Raw genomic sequence first — 24,276 nt, 5'->3', positions numbered from 1 at the left:
TCAACTTTTCGAAGCATCACTGGTAAAACATTTGTATTCCGATGTGTCTGGGATCCCACAGAAGGAACTGTGGGAGAGGTATAGACATTTGATTCTGAAGAAATTGCATTTTCCCCAATAAGGTCTTCTTCAGTTACTGAAATGTATTTCTCATTTTGCGTCTCTAAATAAGGTGGCTCGTTCTCCAAATCCTCATTGTCAAAACAACGTGACATTGAATTGTTATTAACATATGACACATTGTTATATTGTGATGCTTATGATCTATTTTGCAAGAAGATATTAGGTGTTGACGATCTCCATGAGCTTACAGGTGTTGCGACAACAGCATTACTTGAACTAGAATTCACTTTTGAAGCATTGTGATTTAAATGTCCCAGTCTGTCTTCATCAATTGCCTTTTTAGCATATAATTTTTGGGTTTCAGGCAAAAGTCTGTATTCGGCAGCCCACGCATTCGCCAATGTTTGGGCGTAATCATCCGTTTGTTTCATACGTCTAGTGGCCACTTCCAAAAACTCATCTTCCATTGTTTTTTGCTTCTTTTTTTTCTGGAGATATCTGATGAAATGCAAATAAAATAATTAAATTTTTTTTATTATATTTATTTCACTTATTTATAGGTACCAACCAACGAGGACGAATGGAAAGAAATTGCGACTCAGTTCAACTCTCAATGGAATTTCCCGCACTGCATTGGTGCTATTGATGGAAAGCATATCCAAATTAAAAAACCTCCCAATAGTGGTTCATACTACTTCAATTATAAAAAAACATTTAGCATAGTTCTAATGGCGGTATTTAATGCTAACTATGAATATATAATGATTGATGTTGGGGTGAATGGACGTGTTTCGGACGGTGGTGTGTTCGATGCCACAAAATTTTGCAAATACTTGTAAGAAGGGAAATTGAACATACCAAAACCAGAATGCATAACAAACACAAATATAGAGGTGCCATACGTCCTTGTGGGTGATGATGCCTTTCCCCTTTCTCAAAATATAATGAAACCCTATGCTGAAGATGGTTTAACCAAGGAGAAAGACATATATAATTACAGACTCTCACGAGCAAGGCGTATATCGGAAAACGTGTTTGGCATAACATCATCGAGGTTTAGAGTTCTCTTAAAACCTATTGAACTCTTCCCAGAAAAAACGAAGAAAATTGTAATGGCATGTTGTCATTTGCATAATTTCTTGCGTGCAAAGAAATGTAATGCCTATTTTCATGGAGGGTTTGACGTAGAAAGCACCATGAGTGGCGAAGTGACAAGTGCTGACTGGAGACAAAATAATTTACAATTGATGAATTTGGCAAAGACACAAAGCAGAAATTCTTCTAATGCAGCCAAAGATATAAGAGACAGATTTTGTAAATATTTCAATTCCAATATTGGAGCCGTTCCATGGCAAGAAAATATTCGAAGCTTAAAAAAGGGCAAAAGATAAATTTTTATTGATTTCTGTGTGATAGCAACCAAATTTTTTTTCTGATTCGATCTCGAAATTTATTGAACCAATTAATTTTCTAATTGAAATATCTTCTTAAAATTTTAACTGTGTTTCAATTAATTTTTAAATTCACAAAACTTCCATCGTAAAAATTATAGTTTTTAAAATTGTATTGAATAATTGGAACCAAAATATATTTATTATTCAAATATTAATTTGATTTTTCTTTTCACTAAAGTGAGTATTAAGTTCGAGTTTAGCCGCTCCTTTTTTTAAATTCATTTTAAAAAACATGAAATTTTCCAATTGTTGTTTTGGAGAATTCCCATCAAGTTATGAACAAATTTGCCCAGAAAAGTTAAAATATTATGATTTAAAAAAAATTCATCGTGAAAAACTTACGAGTTTAGCGGATAAACTAGAACTTAATAACCACCTTTCGAACTTAATACTCAACTTTAAGCATTGGTTGCTGCTATTTTCATTTTCGTTACAAAAAATTATCCAATAATTTTCGTCATTGAATATGAAATATTGTTTTCTGTGCAGATTCCATTGAATTCTATTATTTTATTAATTAACCACAACAAACAAAATAAAATATATTTCTTTTTCAAATAATATAATTAATGAAGCGTTTAATTGGTTTCATTACAATTCTAAAGGGTTATCACAGTCCCTCATAGGTATATGTTGTGAGGTATAAAAAGCTAAATGAGAACTTTGATATGATTGCAAGAGCCTTAAGAAGTTATATGCACTTAGTGCTTTATTATTGATTTTGACTGAATATCTCCTTTTGATTTTTTCAGACAGAGTTATTATTTATCATAGTCGTCTTGTGGCGTGTAATGATTCACTCAGACTAAATCTGTGGATTTATGACAAAAACCCGAAATAGGACAATTTCTCAAAAATTTTATCTTGTGTATCTGCCCTAGATAGGGAGATATTGAATGGTGAAAACAACATAACTCGCAATTTTTTAAGTTTAACTTTGAAAAAAAAAAAACAATATATCTCAACAAATGCCCTCATTCCAGAGTACGCTAAGTCGACTTAGCATGTTTTGGTAGAATTCGCTGTTTGTTGTCAGTTGTGTTGTTTTATAGTCAAAATATGATCAGGATTCAATGCGACAAAATACCATAAATGGAGATATCGAATCGGGGGTGCTAGGTGGTTTTGGCAAAGTCTAAAAATAAGGTCTATCACATAAATATTAAACATTTTCCAGATCTTTTCGACAGAAATTTTTGTGACCCCTTAAAGGTGTATTTTCGCTCTCCTGTAAAATTGAGTTTTTATCCCCCCAGAATATTCATAGCTACAATTTTAAACGCAAAATATTTTAATTCAAACTTTGCGATGCATTTAGATTGTAGCAGAGAGAGAGTAAGCATAATTTTTATAGTATTGATAATTACATTACAACTTATGGAAAAACGCCATAAAAGTCCTTAAAAGGGAACACTTGAGCCGCACGTTTTCAAAAATAGTCAACTTATAACTACGTTGAATAAAATCGTACACAATTTACCATCACACCGCTGACACCGCTGTTCTCGAAAGTTAATTCATTGTATTCTTAGTTAATAGCTATTTCATTGTATTCAAATTTACCTTCTATTGCTAAGGCCATTAGCTTCAACATTTTTATTTCTATAGAAAATTTTGTCCAAATTATATTTCTATAGACGATTTTTTTTCAAAATTTAATTTCTATTAACGATTTTTTCAAAATTTTATTTCAATAGATTTTGTTAAAATGTTAATTCTAAAGAAAATGTTGTCAAAATTTTATTTCTATAGAAAATTTTGTCCCAATTTTATTTCTATAGAAATTTTTGTCAAAATTTTGAAAAATTGAAGGTACTTCCGAATTTATTGAGAACTATAAGAATTGCCAGAGGCATGTAAAGAAAACCCTCTTAAAAAACAAGACTAAAAACTAAGAGAAGTTCTCCAAATTGTTAATTTTAAACATTGAGAATGAAATTGTTAAATTCCCAGTCTCTTCTAAGTATATACTTAAAGAACTCTTAAAAAATAACCGAAGATAGACGTTTTATAAGGTTCAATTCATGTTTGTCTTTTATTTAATGTTTTGTATTTAGAAGAGTCGAAGCTCGGTTTAACGAGCTATATAATGTAACGCATTTTGACAATATTGAAATCTAAGTTTTTTCTTCTACATGGACAGATACCAGATGCTTGCATACAAATATCAGTTTGTTAGTCACTAAACGAGGTATTCCCAAATTGTTGTGCCGCAAGCAATACATTAATCATGGTAACCTCAATTAATGGAATTCCCTTCTCCGCGCTTTGGTTGGTACCCCAAATAGTCGTCAATGTTACCTGTTTTGTTAAAAAATCATCCTCGTAATCTGGCGCAATACCAATACACTCTCCTTGTAGTGGCTCCTCCTGGTCACGAAGGAATAATAATGTGTTGTAGTACCACAACGTCGGTACGTATTCCTCATCAGCTCCTGCTCCTGATTTCACACTCTTGATTACTTTTCTTAACTCCCTCTTATATGCACTTCGAAAACTGCTAATTTTTTTATTACAAACTCTTTGTTTGCCTTTGGCTCAATTTCTTGACATTTTTTTATTAGCTCCTCGTATGCTATATTTTTTAGGCTCCTGTTTTTATACTCATCGCTTTTCACTTTCCATAGTTCTGGCTTTGATTTATAAAGCTCTAAAAATTCCAACCAAAACTGGCGATCTTTTGTTAACTCCATGTTTTAAATGCCTGTTTTTAATGTAAAAATAAATTCGGCTTTGATAATGTTTGTCGAACATCCCCTTATACTCAATGATTTGTACCACCCAACCAGAAAAAATCAAAGTTGTTTTGATTTTATGCCAACACGTCCCCGCGACAGCCGAACACGACCTATACAATCGGATTTGTCGCCGCAACGTGTTGTGTCGCAGGGTTTATCCGACCGTATAAGGTGCCCTTAATGCATTAATGAGAAATGACTGGGAATGTTGTGTATGCATGAGCGTGGGGTTGTTTTTATTTTCCCACCTGACCACAACGTTCGTTATCGTATTCGATATAGAAATATTCTCGGGTTTTTCTCGAAGAAAACTATCGAAAACGATATCGAGAATGGTTAAAGAAGGTTTCATTAAAGAAGGTTTCGCGATATCTATATTTAATCGTTAACGAATCTATTTCGAATTCGTTTTCGTATTCGATATCATTCCGCTTTCGAAGGTTTTCTATACTGTTTTATTCCCATTTTGTTCCCATTATAAGTTGTGTAGTAAAAGAAAATTTTCAAGTTTGTTTTTATTTTATTACAACACAATATAGATAATTATAATACAAAATAATATAGATATTAGTGTTGCGAACAAAATACTTAAAATATTTACATTTAAAGTGATTTAAGGCACTGCATTGACTTCTTTGCGAGGAATTTCTTATTAAGCCGGTCGGGGTTATGTCATGGAAAATCAATGAGTAACATTTTCCTGGACACATCTGAAAATTAAACATGAAAGAAAATTTTTAGTTTTTTAAATATATATAAATAAATTACTTACCTCTTTTAGATTCGCTAAGACACTTCACCCGCACTTAACAATTTCTTAAACTGAAATGACTTTTTAATCTCTGTTTTTGTCAAAAACAAACATGGCGAAACACCAACAAATAAGCCGAAAAATATTCGTTATTATTTCGAAACAACGAACGTTCGAAATTTTTCTATTATCGAACTTTTCTCGAATAATGTGCTCGTAAATTTATGTCGAAAAATGTTCGCTTTAGCGAACCTTCGTCATTTCTCGGCACTTTGGTCGGGTGGGTTTGTTCATTTAATGGTTTGTGTGTGTTTGTTATTCGCGGATGGTTTGTTTGGCTGGATGAGGTGTTGTTTTCAATAAAGGCATATGTGTTATTGTTGTTGTTGTAGGAATGTTTTGGCTTTGCTTGGTTTTGTTTGGCATGCTTCAGTTGTATAGTTGGCGTTGGCGTGGGCTGTTGCATCTTTTAAAGAGGTATGCAACAAGGTAATAGAAAGGCATGGCCTATTTTGGATTTTTATACCCTTCACCACTACTGTGGTACAGGGTATAATAAGTTTGTGCATTTGTATGTAACGCCAAGAAGGAGTAATCATAGACCAATCTTTTAGTACACGGATCGGCTTAGAATTAAATTCTGAGTCGATTTAACGATGTCCGTCTGTCTGTCTGTATGTCTGTCTGTCTGTCCGTCTGTTGATGTATTTTTGTGTACAAAGTACAGCTCGCAGTTTTAGTCCGATTGTCCTAAAATTTGGTATGGGGCCCTGTTTCGGCGCAAAGACGATCCCTATTGATTTTGGGAAAAATCGGTTCAGATTTAGATATACCATATATATTTTTCATTGATCTGGTCATAATTGTCGTGTATATCAACCGATCTTCCTCAAATTCCGTACATCCGAATATTTTATGGGTCTCGAAAAACTTGCAAAATATCAGCCAAATCGGTTCAGATTTAGATATAGCTCCCATATATAGCTTTCGCCCGATTTACACTCATTTGCCCACAGAGGCCAATTTTTTTGCTCCGATTTAGTTGAAATTTTACATAGGGAATAGAATTAGCATTGTAGCCATGCGTGCTAAATTTGGTTGAAGTCGGTTCAGATTTAGGTATATCTCCCATATATAGCTTTCGCTTGGCCCGACAGAGGCCAATTTTTAACTCCGATTTAGTTGAAATTTTGCACAGAGAGTAGAATTAGCATTGTTGCTATGCGTGCCAAATTTGGTTGAAATCGGTTCAGATTTAGATATAGCTCCCATATATATGTTTTTCTGATTTCGACAAAAATGGTCAAAATACCAACATTTTCCTTGTAAAATCGCCACTGCTTAATCGAAAAGTTGTAAAAATGACTCTAACTTTCCTAAACTTCTAATACATATATATCGAGCGATAAATCATAAATAAAATTTTGCGAAGTTTCCTTAAAATTGCTTCAGATTTAAATGTTTCACATATTTATACCCTTCACCACTACTGTGGTACAGGGTATAATAAGTTTGTGCATTTGTATGTAACGCCAAGAAGGACTAATCATAGACCAACCTTTTAGTATACGGATCGGCTTAGAATTAAATTCTGAGTCGATTTAGCGATGTCCGTCTGTCTGTCTGTCCGTCTGTCTGTCCGTCTGTCTGTCTGTCTGTCTGTCTGTCTGTTGATGTATTTTTGTGTGCAAAGTACAGCTCGCAGTTTTAGTCCGATTGTCCTAAAATTTGGTATAGGGTCCTGTTTCGGTTCAAAGACGATCCCTATTGATTTTGGAAAAAATCAGTTCAGATTTAGATATAGCTGCCATATATATTTTTCACCGATCTGGTCATAATTGGCGTGTATATCAACCGATCTTCCTCAAATTCCGTACATCCGAATATTTTATGAGTCTCGAAAAACTTGCAAAATATCAGCAAAATCGGTTCAGATTTAGATATAGCTCCCATATATAGCTTTCGCCCGATTTACACTCATATGACCACAGAGGCCAATGTTTAACTCCGATTTAGTTGAAATTTTGCACAGGGAGTAGAATTAGCATTGTAGCCATGCGTGCCAAATTTGGTTGAAATCGGTTCAGATTTAGATATATCTCCCATATATACCTTTCGCCCGATTTACACTCATATGAGCACAGAGGCCAATTTTTAACTCCGATTTAGTTGAAATTTTGCACAGGGAGTAGAATTAGCATTGTTACTATGCGTGCCAAATTTGGTTGAAATCGGTTCAGATTTGGATATATCTCCCATATATAGCTTTCGCCCGATTTACACTCATATGACCACAGAGGCCAATTTTTAACTCCGATTTAGTTGAAATTTTGCACAGGGAGTAGAACTAGCATTGTAGCTATGCGTGCCAAATTTGGTTAAAATCGGTTCAGATTTAGATATAGCTCCCATATATATGTTTTTCTGATTTCGACAAAAATGGTCAAAATACCAACATTTTCCTTGTAAAATCGCCACTGCTTAATCGAAAGGTTGTAAAAATGACTCTAATTTTACTAAACTTCTAATACATATATATCGAGCGATAAATCATAAATAAACTTTTTTGAAGTTTCCTTAAAATTGCTTCAGACTTAAACGTTTCCCATATTTTTATACCCTTCACCACTACTGTGGTACAGGGTATAATAAGTTTGTGCATTTGTATGTAACGCCAAGAAGGACTAATCATAGACCAACCTTTTAGTATACGGATCGGCTTAGAATTAAATTCTGAGTCGATTTAGCGATGTCCGTCTGTCTGTCTGTCCGTCTGTCTGTCCGTCTGTCTGTCTGTCTGTCTGTCTGTCTGTTGATGTATTTTTGTGTGCAAAGTACAGCTCGCAGTTTTAGTCCGATTGTCCTAAAATTTGGTATAGGGTCCTGTTTCGGTTCAAAGACGATCCCTATTGATTTTGGAAAAAATCAGTTCAGATTTAGATATAGCTGCCATATATATTTTTCACCGATCTGGTCATAATTGGCGTGTATATCAACCGATCTTCCTCAAATTCCGTACATCCGAATATTTTATGAGTCTCGAAAAACTTGCAAAATATCAGCAAAATCGGTTCAGATTTAGATATAGCTCCCATATATAGCTTTCGCCCGATTTACACTCATATGACCACAGAGGCCAATGTTTAACTCCGATTTAGTTGAAATTTTGCACAGGGAGTAGAATTAGCATTGTAGCCATGCGTGCCAAATTTGGTTGAAATCGGTTCAGATTTAGATATATCTCCCATATATACCTTTCGCCCGATTTACACTCATATGAGCACAGAGGCCAATTTTTAACTCCGATTTAGTTGAAATTTTGCACAGGGAGTAGAATTAGCATTGTTACTATGCGTGCCAAATTTGGTTGAAATCGGTTCAGATTTGGATATATCTCCCATATATAGCTTTCGCCCGATTTACACTCATATGACCACAGAGGCCAATTTTTAACTCCGATTTAGTTGAAATTTTGCACAGGGAGTAGAACTAGCATTGTAGCTATGCGTGCCAAATTTGGTTAAAATCGGTTCAGATTTAGATATAGCTCCCATATATATGTTTTTCTGATTTCGACAAAAATGGTCAAAATACCAACATTTTCCTTGTAAAATCGCCACTGCTTAATCGAAAGGTTGTAAAAATGACTCTAATTTTACTAAACTTCTAATACATATATATCGAGCGATAAATCATAAATAAACTTTTTTGAAGTTTCCTTAAAATTGCTTCAGACTTAAACGTTTCCCATATTTTTTTTTACTAACATTGTGTTCCACCCTAGTGCATTAGCCGGCTTAAATTTTGAGTCTATAGATTTTGTAGAAGTCTATCAAATTCTTCCAGATCGAGTGATATTTAAATGTATGTATTTGGGACAAACCTTTATATATAGCCCCCAACACATTTGACGGATGTGATATGGTATCGAAAATTTAGATCTACAAAGTGGTGCAGGGTATAATATAGTCGGCCCCGCCCGACTTTAGACTTTCCTTACTGGTTTTTTACTAATATTGTGTTCCACCCTAGTGCATTAGCCGACTTAAATTTTGAGTCTATAGATTGGTAGAAGTCTATCAAATTCTGTCCAGATCGAGTGATATTTAAATGTATGTAGTTGGGACAAACCTTTATATATAGCCCCCAACACATTTGACGGATGTGATATGGTATCGAAAATTTTGATCTACAAAGTGGTGCAGGGTATAATATAATCGGCCCCGCCCGACTTTAGACTTTCCTTACTTGTTTAAACATGTATTGGTGTTTATTAACCCTTTTAAATGAAAGTTATTAATATTTTATCGGTAGTTTAGAAAAAATTATTAAGAATATTTATGAAGGAAGTTGAAAGTGTATTGGAATTTTTATTATTCAATGTAAAAAATTAATATTCAATTCCAGATGAATTTGGTAAACTTTTGTTATATCTCAGAGTATAGTTTAGTCATAAATTGGTAAGTATTTTTATACCCTCCACCATAGGATGGGGGTATATTAACTTTGTCATTCCGTTTGTAACACATCGAAATATTGCTCTAAGACCCCATAAAGTATATATATTCAGGGTCGTGGTGAAATTCTGAGTCGATTTGAGCATGTCCGTCCGTCAGTCCGTCCGTCTGTTGAAATCACGCTAACTTCCGAACGAAACAAGCTATCGACTTGAAACTTGGCACAAGTAGTTGTTATTGACGTAGGTCGGATGGTATTGCAAATGGGCCATATCGGTTCACTTTTACGTATAGCCCCCATATAAACGGACCCCCAAATTTGGCTTGCGGAGCCTCTAAGAGAAGCAAATTTCATCCGATCCGGCTGAAATTTGGTACATGGTGTTGGTATATGTTCTCTAATGACCATGCAAAAATTGGTCCATATCGGCCTATAATTATATATAGCCCCCATATAAACCGATCCCCAGATTTGACCTCCGGAGCTTCTTAGAGGAGCTAAAGTCATCCGATCCGATTGAAATTTGGTACGTGGTGTTAGTATATGGTCTCTAACAACCATGCAAGAATTGGTCCGTATCGGTCTATAGTTATATATAGCCGATCCTCAATCACACAAAAATTGGTCCATATCGGTTCATAATCATGGTTGCCACTCGAGCCAAAAATAATCAACCAAAATTTTATTTTTATAGAAAACATTGTCAAAATGTTATTTCTATAGAAAATTTTTGTCATGATTTTTTTTCTATTGAAAATTTTGTCAAAATTTTATTTCTATAGAAAATATTGTCAAAATGTTATTTCTTTAGAAAATATTGTCAAAATTTTATTTCTATAGAAAATTTTTTCCAAATTTTATTTCTATAGAAAAATTTTTCCAAATTTTACTTCTATAGAAAATGTTGTCAAAATTTTATTTTGTCAAAATTTTATTTCTATAGAAACTTTAAACTTAATAATATACGTATTTAATCGGTCTTTTTAGTTAAATATATGCCACGTATGGACTATGTGGTATATATTACGGTGTTAGGAAGTTTTAAGATACCTTGCCTTCGGCAAGTGTTACCGCAACCCAAGTAATTCGATTGTGGATGACAGCCTTCAGTAGAAGTTTCTACGCAATCCATGGAGGAGGGTACATAAGCTTCGGCCTGGCTGAACTTACGGCCGTATATACTTGTTTTTAATATGGCTTTCTTTTAAAAAGAATATTTTTTATGTATATTACTATTTGCTAATTAATTTTTTTTTTGGAAACCGGTTTAATGTATTTCTTTGTTGTAAACGCAAAATTTAATTTCAGAGCAACTCCAAATGGATTCGAACAAATTTAAAAAAATAGAGAATAGGTAAGTTTTATTTTAAAAATTGGCTTTCTTTCAACTAGAATATTTACGTTTTAATGACCTTTTTATCATCTAAATTACAGGTTTTTAATACCTTATTTTAGTATATCTTTAATCAATTCTTTGAAAACCAATGTAATATTTTGAATGTAGAAAACAATTATTTAATTTCAGAATAACCCCTTAAACCCCCTGAGCGAAAAAGGTAACCAAACTTGAATTTATTTTCTTATTCAATTTGGTTTCAATTAGTATAAAATAAAAATTTACCATTTCCCAATAGACTAAAATGCATTTTAAATCGAAATTACGTGTCGTCGTTTTGACGAATGATGACTGTCTAGAGTTAACCAGAATATTTGGTTTTTTATGCATATTATTATTTTTATACCCTCCACCATAGGATGGGGGTATATTAACTTTGTCATTCCGTTTGTAACACATCGAAATATTGCTCTAAGACCCCATAAAGTATATATATTCTGGGTCGTGGTGAAATTCTGAGTCGATCTAAGCATGTCCGTCCGTCCGTCCGTCTGTCCGGCTGTCCGTCCGTCTGTGGAAATCACGCTAACTTCCGAACGAAACAAGCTATCGACTTGAAACTTGGCACAAGTAGTTGTTATTGATGTAGGTCGGATGGTATTGAAAATCGGCCATATCGGACCACGTTTACGTATAGCCCCCATATAAACCGATCCCCAAATTTGGCTTGGAGAGCCTCCCGGAGCAGCAAAATTCATCCGATCCGGTTGAAATTTGGTACCTGATGTTAGTATACGGTCTCTAACAACCATGCAAAAATTGGTCCATATCGGTCCATAATTATATATAGCCCCCATATAAACCGATCCCCAGATTTGACCTCCGGAGCCTCTTGGAGGGGCAAAATTCATCCGATCCTGTTGAAATTTGGTACCTGATGTTAGTATACGGCCTCTAACAACCATGCAAAAATTGGTCCATATCGGTTCATAATTATATATAGCTCTCATATAAACCGATCCCCAGATTTGAACTCTGGAGCCTCTTGGAGGAGCAAAATTCATCCGATCCAATTGAAATTTAGTACGTGGTGTTAGTATATAGTCTCTAACAACCATGCAAAAATTGGTCCATATCGGTTCATAATTATATATAGCTCCCATATAAACCGATCCCCAGATTTGACCTCAGGAGCCTCTTGGAGGAGCGAAATTCATCCGATCCAGTTGAAATTTGGTACATGGTGTTAGTATATGGTATCTAACAACCATGCAAAAATTGGTCCATATCGGTCCATAATTATATATAGCAAAAGTCATCCGATGCGGTTGAAATTTGGTACATTTTGTCAATATATGGTCTCTAACAGCCATGTAAAAATTTTTCATATCGGTCTTTAGTTATATATAGTCGATGACTTATTACACAAAAATTGGTCCATATCGCCAAAAATAATCTACCAAAACTTTATTTCCATAGAAAATTTTGTCAAATTTTATTACTATAGAAAGTTGTGTCAAAATTTCATTTCTATAGAAACTTTTGTCAAACGTTTATTTCTATATAAATGTTTGTCAAAATTTTATTTCCATTGACAAAAATTTTATTTTTATAGAAAATTTTGTAAAAAATTTATTTCTGTAGAAAATTTTGTCAACATTTTATTTCTATACAAAATTTTGTCAACATTTTACTTCCATAGAAAATTTTGTCAACATTTTATTTCTATAGAAAATTTTGTCAAGTTTTTATTTCTATAGAAAATTTTGTCAAAATTTTATTTCTATAGAAAATTTTGTCAAGTTTTCATTTCTATAGAAAAATTTGTCAAACTATATTATATACGTATTAAACCGGCCTTTTTTGTTTAATATATACCCCGTATGGGCTAACTTACAATTTAGAAGACAGTGTTAAAAAATTTTACGATACCTTGCCATCGGCAAGTGTTATCGCAACCCAAGTAATTCGATTGTGGATGACAGCCTTTAGTAGAAGTTCCTACGCAATCCATGGTGGAGGGTACATAAGATTCGGCCTGGCCGAACTTACGGCCGTATATACTTGTTTTCATTAGATTTTTTGGAAACCTATTTAATAATTTTATTTAATGTAAAATAATTTTATTTAATGCAAAATAAATTTTTAATTTCAGAGTAACCCAAATAAATTTAGACATCTTTTTATATTTCCCCTCAGCGTACAATTTAATAGAGAATTTGTAAGTTTTATATTAAAACTTTGACACTCTTTCTACTAGAATACTTATTTTATTATATCCTTCACATCGATAAAAACAAAGTTTTATGAGTTTATATAGAATACCTCATTATTTCTCTAATTGTTTCAGGTACAGATTTTATGAGATACGTTTTCCAAAGAAAAGTTGAATTCCTTACACCATTTGATAAATGCCACAAATATGGTAAGTTACAAGCTTAAATGAAGAATTAAAAAATTATATTTCATTACATGGTGTTAATTTTTAACAATTTTCATTATTTTCCAGCAAGATATGTGAAAAAATTACCTACGATGAATAAAAAAAAGGATAAGTCAAATGAACTACACTCTGTTCCACGTGGTCATAATTTTTATTCACAAAAAAACATTATATTACGAACTTTCATCATACGTTTTTATAATAGAGTACTTTTGCTTAAAGAAAATTTAATTTTAATGTATGAAAATTTTCATAATAGTAAAACGGTTTGTTGTTCCTTTAATTATTTAATTTATCTGTACTGTGGAATGATTAATTTAAAAATAGTTTAGTCGTCGGCATTTTAAAGAGACTGTTACGCAAATTTTATTATCGGGTTTCCCAAAAAATAAGCAAATAATACTGACTTTTTAACATGGTAGGGGTATATAAATCTTATGGTGTTGTAAAAACTAACTAAAATACAATGTTATAGATGAACTAAAATTTAAGAGAATTATAAACTAGACAAGTTGAAAAAATCTTAAGGGCTAAATCATGGTCAATATTACTACAGTTTAGTTAATTTTGCAATGGAAAAGGGTTCATTGTTTTTTCATTGTATAGAAAATTTTGTCAAACTGAATTATATGGGTATGTAGATTTGCCTTTCAACCTACGCGTTATAGATTGAAAGGGCTTATGGGGGTTTTATATTTTCACACGTTGATGAACATAAGGGCTTTTGAGTTTGGTTTCGTTTGGTTATCGCGCACGTAGTATAGCGCGAAGCCTAAACCTTTCTTAAAGAAAAGACGTTCGTTTAATTTTCTTTTATAAGAATTTATTGGTCTTTGTGACCCTTTCTTTGACAATTCAACCGTAACTAACTCTAATAGAGAAAATTCAAAGTTCATTTACAAATTCCGTTAACACGGTAAAACTTAACGAAAGCAATAGAAAAATAATAAATAAAAGTAGAAAATGAAATTCGATAAACTTAAATAAAGAAAACATGACAAACATTCTCTTAGAGAACAGAATATTCAGAACTTAAGAAAATAAGGAATTTTTAAATAAAAGAAAGATGAAATAATTGCAAAAGCAATAAAAAGTGTTGTTGGAGCGAATCCTAGTACGCTCTCCAATAAAATTGAAGTAATGTTGTTGAACTCGCTTCAACATATTCCCGCCTCAGCATGGAAGAGTGATTTGTTCTCGTCCTTCGTTTTATAGGCATGTGCAGTCTATCCACGTGCTTTGATCGCCCCTGACTGTACAATCGGTGTAATATAGCATTATAGCTACCGCTGCTGCGTAAATGGCATATATTGACCTGTAAGTAAAGAATAGAAAGAAGTGCGTACAAATGATTAAGTAGTTTGTGGGGGTGATCAAATCTCGCGATTGTGCTAGATTTCTTGAGGCAGTGTTGTTTTGTGGACTGTATTTGGGTAGCAAGGTAGCAACCCGCATTACCTTCAAATCTATTGGCACGAATGTGTGGGCTTCGCCCACTTTTCAGGGGGTTTTGTTTTCATGGGGCTGTGATCTTCGATGTTTAAAAATTCTTCGCCCAGAAGATCTTCCCGGGGCCAGATTTGTAAACGAGCTTTCCTTTTGAAATTAATGTTTTTAAGAGGAACTACCGCGGATGAAAGAACTTTTACGAGTTGATTTTGGTTGACTTTGGCTTCCGCGATGGAGTGAGCGGCTGATAATACGTCGCCGTTGAATACGAATTGATAGTACCGCCAGTTTCGTAGGACTTTCACCAAGTCTTGCTGCAGAATCGGCCCAGAATGGAGAACGTCGTTTAAAGAATGTCCACTGGAAGTCTTCTTTGACGTGTTGAACACTACGCGGACTTTTGTGGATTTGCTTTCTGGGCGAACCACGGCATGATGAGGAAGAAAATAGTTTATTTCGTTGTCATCGTTCCCTTCATTTCTTTTTACGAGTGCCATGTGACCTAACTCTTCATATTCGCGAAGAACTTTATTGTATTCGTGCTTTAGTTCTGGCGTTTTACTAAAATTCTTTTCCATTCGAACGTATTGAGCGAATGCCATGTGTCGCGAAGACCCCAGGAATATTTCGTGTGGATATTCCTGTTTGAAGGGTAGTCGGACTACATATCGACCGTCATTTTGTCGATAAGTCGTTGATTTATAAAAATTCTCACACCATGTGTCAGTATCGGATTCGGTCTGAGGTTTCTCTACCTCTTCTAACTCCCAAAACTATTTTAGCTAATTGTGTAGTGCTAATGCCTCGGATTTAGACACGATAGTTGAAAATGCGTTAACTTGTTCGGACCTGACAGATACCAGCCAAATTGAGACTCTCGGGCCTCCAATCCACCATCAATCTGAAGTAATGATCCCGTTTTATTGATGAACGGAAGGTAGTCGCTACCGATGATCATATCGATTGGGACTGGCTTATGGAAAAATGTGTCTGCGAGGTTCAAACCCTTCACTTCATTGAGAAGTGTCGTCTTAATTGGCCGTGAAGGCAACAAATGAGCCAAACTTGATACGACCAATGCCTTAATTATGATTTTGAAATCGGATTTCGGAGCCTTTACAGTTAGAATACAATTCCCCTTGCGACAGCTTACGTCCGCACCACCCAACCCTGAAATCTGAGCGTTATGGGTCTCCATCGGGATGGCCAACCTCTGTTGAACGCGTTTGGAAATGAAACTTCGTTCTGACCCTGCATCTAGAAGTGCCCTAACCGCAAAAAGTCCTCCGACATGTTCCAAAAACATTCGCGCTGTTGGTAAAATAGTTGTACTTTCATTTTGCGAAAAGAGAGTATAAACTTCTTCCACCGGCTCGGTGGTATTCAAAAATGTATTTTCATGTGCTTGTTTTGAAATTGATGGCCCATCCTGCGTAGGATTTCGGGACCCGTTTTCTTGAACTTTTTCTTGCGTTTGATCACGTTTCGAATCTATGTGTAGCATCGTGTGGTGTTTTCTCTTGCATTTTGCGCACCGCCGCTTGCTGGTGCAGTCTGATTTGAAATGGTTAGGTGAGAGACAATTTATGCCCTGTTCCTGTATATCGAACGAAAACCAGTTCGAAAGAAAGGCAGTCACTCGAATTCGAATGAATTTGGGTTTTTCCATTTAGAGTATCCCCCCTCGAAAGGCACTTCGTTGTGGCGGAATATGATCGACACTATTTTCCTATTGACTATTTGTTTTAGAACAAATAGCTATCATTATGCTTTCTTTGCATTTTTTGATATTTAGCACAAACTTCTTCAAACTTTTGGCCATTAACGTCATTATAATCATATTCCTCTTTGTCATCCTCTAATATTAATGCCTCATAACTCGCAACTAGCTGTGGCCATCTTCTTTCTAACTCCAAATCTTTAATTCCAACAACTGAATTTACAGTGTCTCTGGCTTTTGAGTTTCAAGTTCCTGGCAGAATGTCACGATCTGATTATGATTAAAAAGAAATTTTCGACGCGTAGCCATTTTTTTGTGTGATTATTTACACCTACTTGAGAAACACCAAAGAAAATTATACGTTGCTGGGTCGCAAAGATTTAATTTTGGAGTGTAATATCTCGAAGATTTTCCCGCTTATGAAAACGTTTCGCCAATATATCAAAAATTCAATAGCAGTGAACGTATTTTGTCTGTACAATTGAATGTAAATATATTTTGAATATAAATATATTTTAACCCAAAACTATCGGTAAATATTCCTGAATGACGGTTTCCTTAAATCCTTCAGGCTATAATATCCACCGAATCTATTATTAATACGTTTTTACACAAAAAACAGTAGAAAACAAAATGTTAAAAATTCGTAGACTTGTATGTAATCCCTCGCGGATGTTCTGGGAAAAAATTAAGTGGCAAAGCTATATTGTTTTGTGCATACGTAGTGTTTTTTACTGTCCTTGGTCGCGATGACTCAATCGTAAAAATTCATATGTGATATGACAAATTTTCCAAATGTATACGTATCTCGTAAAAGGGTCCAAAACTTCCAAAATATTTCTCTGGCGTCAAGATTGTGTGTATATTTCTTGCCCGCAGTCGTTTATGGCAAATATTTTGAAAATTTTCCAAGAAAAATAAATTGGAACGACTAACCGAATAATTTTTTCTGGATGTGTCTCTGGAACCGCGAAGGAAATTATCCCCGCTATGGCAATATTATTTATGAAAACCAAATTTATTTTAATTTTCACCGCAAGTGTTTTTATTCAAATTAATTTTTAATTAAATTTGTGTGAAAAAATATCTTTTTTTTCGTTTTCCTGTTAAATTCGTTATATTTATTTTCTATACCGCTATTATTTGTTTTTCACCGCTACACCGTTTGTTTATTGTTTATTTATTTAATTTTTTATGTGAGATTTTTTTATTCTGTCCGCGGAGGAAAATTCCCTGAAGGTAGGGTAACTCTACATAATTTGGCACTTTTTCCCACGGGTAACAATTTTCCACTATCACGGCAACACTATTATAGCGGTACTTTGAAAATAATTTTTTGGTTCCTTTTTCACTTTTCTTTCTCGATGATTTTGTAAAATTATTTTAATACAACAATTCCAATATTCATATGCAGCTTTAATTATTTATTTCATTTTTTCTTTATATTTTTATTGTCACTATCACTTGTTCTCCGTTTTGTTCCAATAAGTTTTTTACTCACACATACACTACCACTACTGTAAGGCAAAAATTTTTACCGTTAATTTTCGTTCTATTCGCCTTTATATTAATGTCACCACACTTTTATTTAATTACTTACTTTATTTTCTTACACTTTTCTTTTATTTTAAACCGCTTCTAAATCGTTTTAAGTTCGTTTTTAATTAAAAAATGTTCGCGAAGAATTAAACGTTCTTACCGCCGGTCACTTGTGTTTCTTTGCTATACCAGTTTGTTTGAAGTATGACGTTTGTGCCAATGATCATCTGTCATATGATCTACAAGTTACCCAGTAGGGATAGACGTCTTAAGAGAAAATTGATGGAATGTTACCACTGAATGACAGTTAAAAATTTAAATTGTTAAAATTGTCAATCTGGTAATTACAAACTGTGGGAACTTGTTATTGTAGCACGGAACGTATTTTAACAACATTTGACGTTTTTTATTATCCCGTAGACAAACGTTTTTGTTGTTTTATTTTTATTTTCTTTTTTCTCGCGAAAGAGTATGCGGGTAAATTGTTTTTGTATTACATGCACCGAATTACACGCACACTTGCAATTATTCTCGTTTATTCTATGCAGAAATTATTGGACATTTGTTGCTTTCCATTTTTTTGAACTTTTGTATGTACAGAGTTGATGTTTCGTTCAGTTTTTTTTTTTGTTTTTTGTTTTTGGAGTTGTCTATGTTAACCTTTGCTCCTTTGTCTCCTTTTTTACACGTTTCCTTGTAATTATTTAGACGTTTGAGTTTGTTTAAAACTTTACACTATTCGAAATATGCTGAATGGCCACATACATTCTTTTTGACACAAAAATTTTGAATTTTGTTATCGTTTTTTCATATTTCATATACGTCTTTTAGCTTTATCTGCGCGAGATGACAGCGATGATTTTCACTGATTTCTTTTTGATCACACCACGAGCCACCAACACATTTGCACTTACCCAATCTATTTTTTACCAATTTTTTATGATGTTGATGATGTTCGCTGGTGATGATTATGTTTCTCTCCTCGTTGGAGTTGCCTTTTCCTCTCCTCGTTGGAGTCGTCTTTTATATTCTCGGTCGAGAATCGTTTTGTATCCAATGTTGTATATTTTCACTGGTACGTTTCTTGAGCTACGGTTGCTCCTGGTTGTTCCTACTCCCAATGTTAAATTAGGAGGCTCGAATGGACCATATGTAGATTTGCCTTTCAACCTACGCGTTATAGATTGAAAGGGCTTATGGGGGGTTTTATATTGCAATGCCTTATTTCACGCGTTGATGAAGATAAGGGCTTTTGAGTTTGGTTTCGTTTGGTTATCACGCACGTCGTATAGCGCGAAGCCTAAACCTTTCTTAAAGAAAAGACGTTCGTTTAATTTTCTTTTCTAAGAATTTATTGGTCTTCGTTACCTTCTTCTTTGACAATTCAACTGTAACTAACTCTAATAGAGAAAATTCAAAGTTCATTTACAAATTCAATTACAAAATAAATAAAAGTAGAAAATGAAATTCGATAAACTTAAATAAAGAAAACATGACAAACATTCTCTTAGAGAACAGAATATTCAGAACTTAAGAAAATAAGGAATTATTAAATAAAAGAAAGATGAAATAAAATTGAAGTAATGTTGTTGAACTCGCTTTAACAGGGTACTAAATCGGCCTTTTTTGAGAAGGCGGTGTTAGGTTAGGTTAGGTGGCAGCCCGATGTATCAGGCTCACTTAGACTATTCAGTCCATTGTGATACCACATTGGTGAACTTATCCCTTATCACTGAGTGCTGCCCGATTCCATGTTAAGCTCAATGGCAAGGGACTTCCTTTTTATAGCCGAGTCCGAACGGCGTTCCACATTGCAGTGAAACCACTTAGAGAAGCTTTGAAACCCTCAGAAATATCACCAGCTTTACTGAGGTGGGATAATCCACCACTGAAAAACTTTTTGGTGTTCGGTCAAAGCAGGAATCGAACCCACGACCTTGTGTATGCAAGGCGGGCATGCTAACCATTGCACCACGGTGTTACGAAGTTTTAAGATATCTTGCCGTCGGCAAGTGTTACACACAAAAAAATATCAATTAATTTGATTGTCAATACAATTAAAATTATGTTTAAATTTGAGCTAACAACGTAATTTGTAAATACAATTACGAGCTTAGTTTAACATTTTGTTATATCAACAAAAAATTTGTTGAACTAAAAAATTTTATGTAACAACAATTTATTGTTAGCTCAAAAATTATAATATTATTTTGTGTGTACCGCAACCCAAATAATTCGATTGTGGATGACAGTCTGTAGTAGAAGTTTCTACGCAATCCATGGTGGAGGGTACATAAGATTGGCCTGGCCGACCTTACGACCGTATATACTTGTTAATGCATTAAAAAGTGGTCTGGAACGTTTGACATGAAATATATTCAAAAATTCGCAATTTTTCTGGAAAAGATTAACATTTTTTTCGGTAAAATTTAAATAATTTGCACTATCTTATTTTTAATCTGTTTTTAACCTATTCGAAACAATAAAATTTTAAATTTCCTATTAAATATATGAAAAAGCGAGTTATACAAAAATTGACTCAAATCAACTTTCTTTGCACTTAAAATAAAGAACATTTTAGGGAGGACATTTTTGGAAGTGCTTTTAAAGTTGTGCCTTTAGAAGAACTTCCAAATTTTTTGCTGGGTATTTACGTAAATTTTTTGTCACTTGGGATCAGTTTTACAATGACAACAAGTTTGTTTGAATCTTAAATGACTGAGATAGCAAAATTATGAATTACTTTTACGAGGTTTTTTTCTCAAGACCCGGGTACTTCCGGTGCAAAAAATTTTTCTTTGTTGGAATCAACACATCAAATTACGTCACATACTTGAAATTTAACCGATTTGGGGAGGTTCCAGTAAAGTGCAATTGCTCCATTTTTTATTTTTTTTTAATGAAAAAAATATATTTATACGAAAATATATACCGCAAATAAAAACGATGTATAATAAAGGGTGATACGGTCAAAATTTGGTCAATATAAACTTGACGTATTTCTTTCAATTTTGCATTTAAAAAACCTGAACACCCCTCATTTTGAAGGTGTGTGTGTGTGTAGAATGTTGCTCCTATTTTGATTTTGGAATTCACTATTCAGTTGTCAAAATGCCGTCCACGCAAGAAGAGCAGCGTATCAAAATTTTGCTCGCGCATCGCGAAAATCCGAGCTACTCGCACGCAAAGCTGGTAAAATCGCTAAAAGTTGCCAAATCAACCGTTACAAATGTAATTAAAGTGTTTGGGGAACGCTTGTCGACAGCCAGGAAGTCTGGATCGGGGGGAAATCGAAAACCGGAAGCCGCTGAGACGACAAAGAGAGTTGCCGGTATTTTCAAGCGAAACCCTAACCTCTCTCCCCGAGATGCCGCAAATAAGCTGGGTGTATCGTCTACAAACGTGCATCGAGCCGGACTATCGACTTACAAGAAGGTAGTGACTCCAAATCGCGATGATAAACAAAATACGACGGCCAAAGCGCGATCCCGGAGGCTGTACACGACGACGCTGACGAAGTTTGACTGCGTGGTAATGGACGACGAAACCTACGTCAAAGCCGACTACAAGCAGCTTCCGGGACAGGAGTTTTATACGGCAAAAGGAAGGGGAAAGGTAGCAGATATTTTCAAGCTCATAAAACTGTCAAAGTTCGCAAAGAAATATCTGGTTTGGCAAGCCATCTGTACCTGTGGCTTGAAAAGCAGCATTTTCATAGCTTCCGGGACAGGAGTTTTATACGGCAAAAGGAAGGGGAAAGGTAGCAGATATTTTCAAGCACATAAAACTGTCAAAGTTCGCAAAGAAATATCTGGTTTGGCAAGCCATCTGTACCTGTGGCTTGAAAAGCAGTAGTGACTCCAAATCGCGATGATAAACAAAATACGAGGGCCAAAGCGCGATCCCGGAGGCTGTACACGACGATGCTGACGAAGTTTGACTGCGTGGTAATGGACGACGAAACCTACGTCAAAGCCGACTACAAGCAGCTTCCGGGACAGGAGTTTTATACGGCAAAAGGAAGGGGAAAGGTAGCAGATATTTTCAAGCTCATAAAACTGTCAAAGTTCGCAAAGAAATATCTGGTTTGGCAAGCCATCTGTACCTGTGGCTTGAAAAGCAGCATTTTCATAGCTTCCGGGACAGGAGTTTTATACGGCAAAAGGAAGGGGAAAGGTAGCAGATATTTTCAAGCACATAAAACTATCAAAGTTCGCAAAGAAATATCTGGTTTGGCAAGCCATCTGTACCTGTGGCTTGAAAAGCAGCATTTTCATAGCTTCCGGGACTGTCAACCAAGAAATTTACGTGAAAGAGTGTTTGAATAAACGTCTGCTGCCTTTCCTGAAGAAACACGGTTGTTCAGTACTGTTTTGGCCGGATTTGGCATCTTGCCATTACGGTAAAAAGGCCATGGAGTGGTACGCCGCCAACAACGTGCAGATGTTTTTTTTTTTTAACTTTTTCAACCGGATCGGATGAATTTTGCTCCTCCAAGAGGCTCTGGAGGTCACGTCTGGGGATCCGTTTATATGGGGGCTATATATAAGTATGGACTGATATGGATACATTTTTGCATGGTTGATAGAGACCATATATTTACAGCATGTACCAAATTTCAACCGGATCGGATGAATTTTGTTCCTCCAATAGGCTCCGGATGTCAAATCTGGGGTTCGGTTTATATGGGGGCTATACGATGTGGCCCATTTGCAATACCTCCGACCTACATCAATAACAACTTCTTGTGCCAAGTTTCACGTACGGATATAGTTAGATCGACTCAGAATTTCACTACGACCCACAATATATATAATTTATGGGGTTTTAGACCAACATTTCGATGTGTTACAAACGGAATGACAAAGTTAATATACCCCCCATCCTATGGTGGAGGGTATAAAAAAGTGGCTCAAATGAACTTCCTGTGCAGTTAAAATAAAGAACATCTTTGGGAGGATATTTTTGAAGTGCTTTTAAAGTTGTGCCTTTAGAAGAACTTACAAATTTTTTTCTGGGTTATTCTAGTTAATGAACTATTTCTACACGCTGTTTGTTTAGTATTTTTAATGAAATAAATAAATGTTAATATTTTAAACAGAAATTAACTTAAGGAAGTAAAATGGCTAAACTAAATTGACGAAAATTTTTCCTTTAGTTTCGAAGGCACTTTTTTTGGCGCATGTAAACAAAGCTCATGATGTATTTTGTAATGAATTACATAAGGTATGTTAAATTTGTTTCGCTACATATTTACCTTTGAGGATGAATTCCCCATGACATTTCTCGCAGAAAGGAATATTTTTTTTTAACATTTTGACGACCCTTTACGTAGTAAATAGGAGTATTTTGAATATGAATATGCAAGAAAAATTTACTTTTATCGAGTGGTTATTTCTTCATCGTCAAAGGGTTATGAAGGGTGTGAAGTTAAAGTTGTTTTCTAAAGTTGTTTTAGCGAAGACACAAACCACTTTAATTTTTTTTTTTTTTTTTGTTGCGAATTTAAGACTTTTTTGCAACAAATTAAATATATTTTGCTTCATGACACATTTTCTGAACGAAAACGCGTGTATACTTAACATAATTTTGAGCAAAAATTTATTTAGAGTAATATAAATGCAATTCCAAAAAAATATGTAAAGATGTATTTTAAATTCATTGGACTTTTTCGGGCATTTCTAGGAAGAGTTAAAAAGCAAAAGTGGGTATAGGGCATTAGCTCGGAGATAGGAGAACTCCCCCGCAAAGAGGGCAGAGGCGTAGGTCATCCAGTTAATGAGATAAAGGGGGGCAAATTCATGTAAGTTCTAATAACTATAAAACCTTTCTGGGACATAGTTTATAAACAAATTTAACTGATTCTATTAGCTTTAAGGGCGTAGAAGACTATTCTGGAGATTCCATGTGCGTAGCTGGGCTTTAAGTCAGAGAGGGGTCAATTATATTTAGGCTAATTTTGTGGGTCGATTTTCGGGCATTTCTAGGAAGAGTTAAAAGGCAAAAGTGGATATAGCATATTAGCCCCAAGCTAGGAGAATCCTCTCCCCCAAACGCCAGAGGCGTAGGTCATCTAGTTAACGAAATAAAAGGGGGGACATTAATGTATTTTCTAAGAGCTAAAAACATTGATGGGTCGCAGTTTAAAAAAAAAAATTCAATTGAATCTATTAGCTTTAAGGGCATAGAAGACTATTCTGGAGATTCCATGAGCGTATCTGGGCTTTAAGTCTGAGGGGGGTCAATTATATTTAGGCCAATTGTCTGGGTCGACTTTCGGGCATTTCTAGGAAGAGTTAAAAGGCAAAAGTGGGTATAGCATATT

At 34.7% G+C, this 24,276-nt stretch overlaps 1 protein-coding gene and 1 long non-coding RNA gene across 3 annotated transcripts in view; one reads left to right on the top strand and one right to left on the bottom strand.

Moving 5' to 3' along the window:
* Positions 1 to 24,276, top strand: part of LOC142225539 (uncharacterized) — an 801,202-nt gene that overhangs the window by 18,321 nt on the left and 758,605 nt on the right. The window lies entirely within an intron of this gene.
* The window catches only part of LOC142225537 (venom allergen-1-like), a 196,216-nt gene that overhangs the window by 95,674 nt on the left and 76,266 nt on the right, over positions 1 to 24,276 (bottom strand). The window contains exon 4 of one of the 2 annotated variants that reach the window (XM_075295329.1): positions 14,045 to 14,558. The exons of the other annotated variant lie outside the window; for it this stretch is intronic. Within the exon in view, the coding sequence (XP_075151444.1) occupies positions 14,453 to 14,558 (106 nt within the window). The 3' untranslated portion in view covers positions 14,045 to 14,452. Of the gene's footprint in view, positions 1 to 14,044; positions 14,559 to 24,276 lie in introns of those variants that run through there. 2 annotated transcript variants of the gene reach the window in all.

This window comes from Haematobia irritans, chromosome 2, assembly GCF_050003625.1.
Source record: "Haematobia irritans isolate KBUSLIRL chromosome 2, ASM5000362v1, whole genome shotgun sequence".
Classification (NCBI taxonomy): Eukaryota; Metazoa; Arthropoda; class Insecta; order Diptera; family Muscidae; genus Haematobia; species Haematobia irritans.
This window is presented reverse-complemented; position numbering and strand designations above follow the sequence as displayed.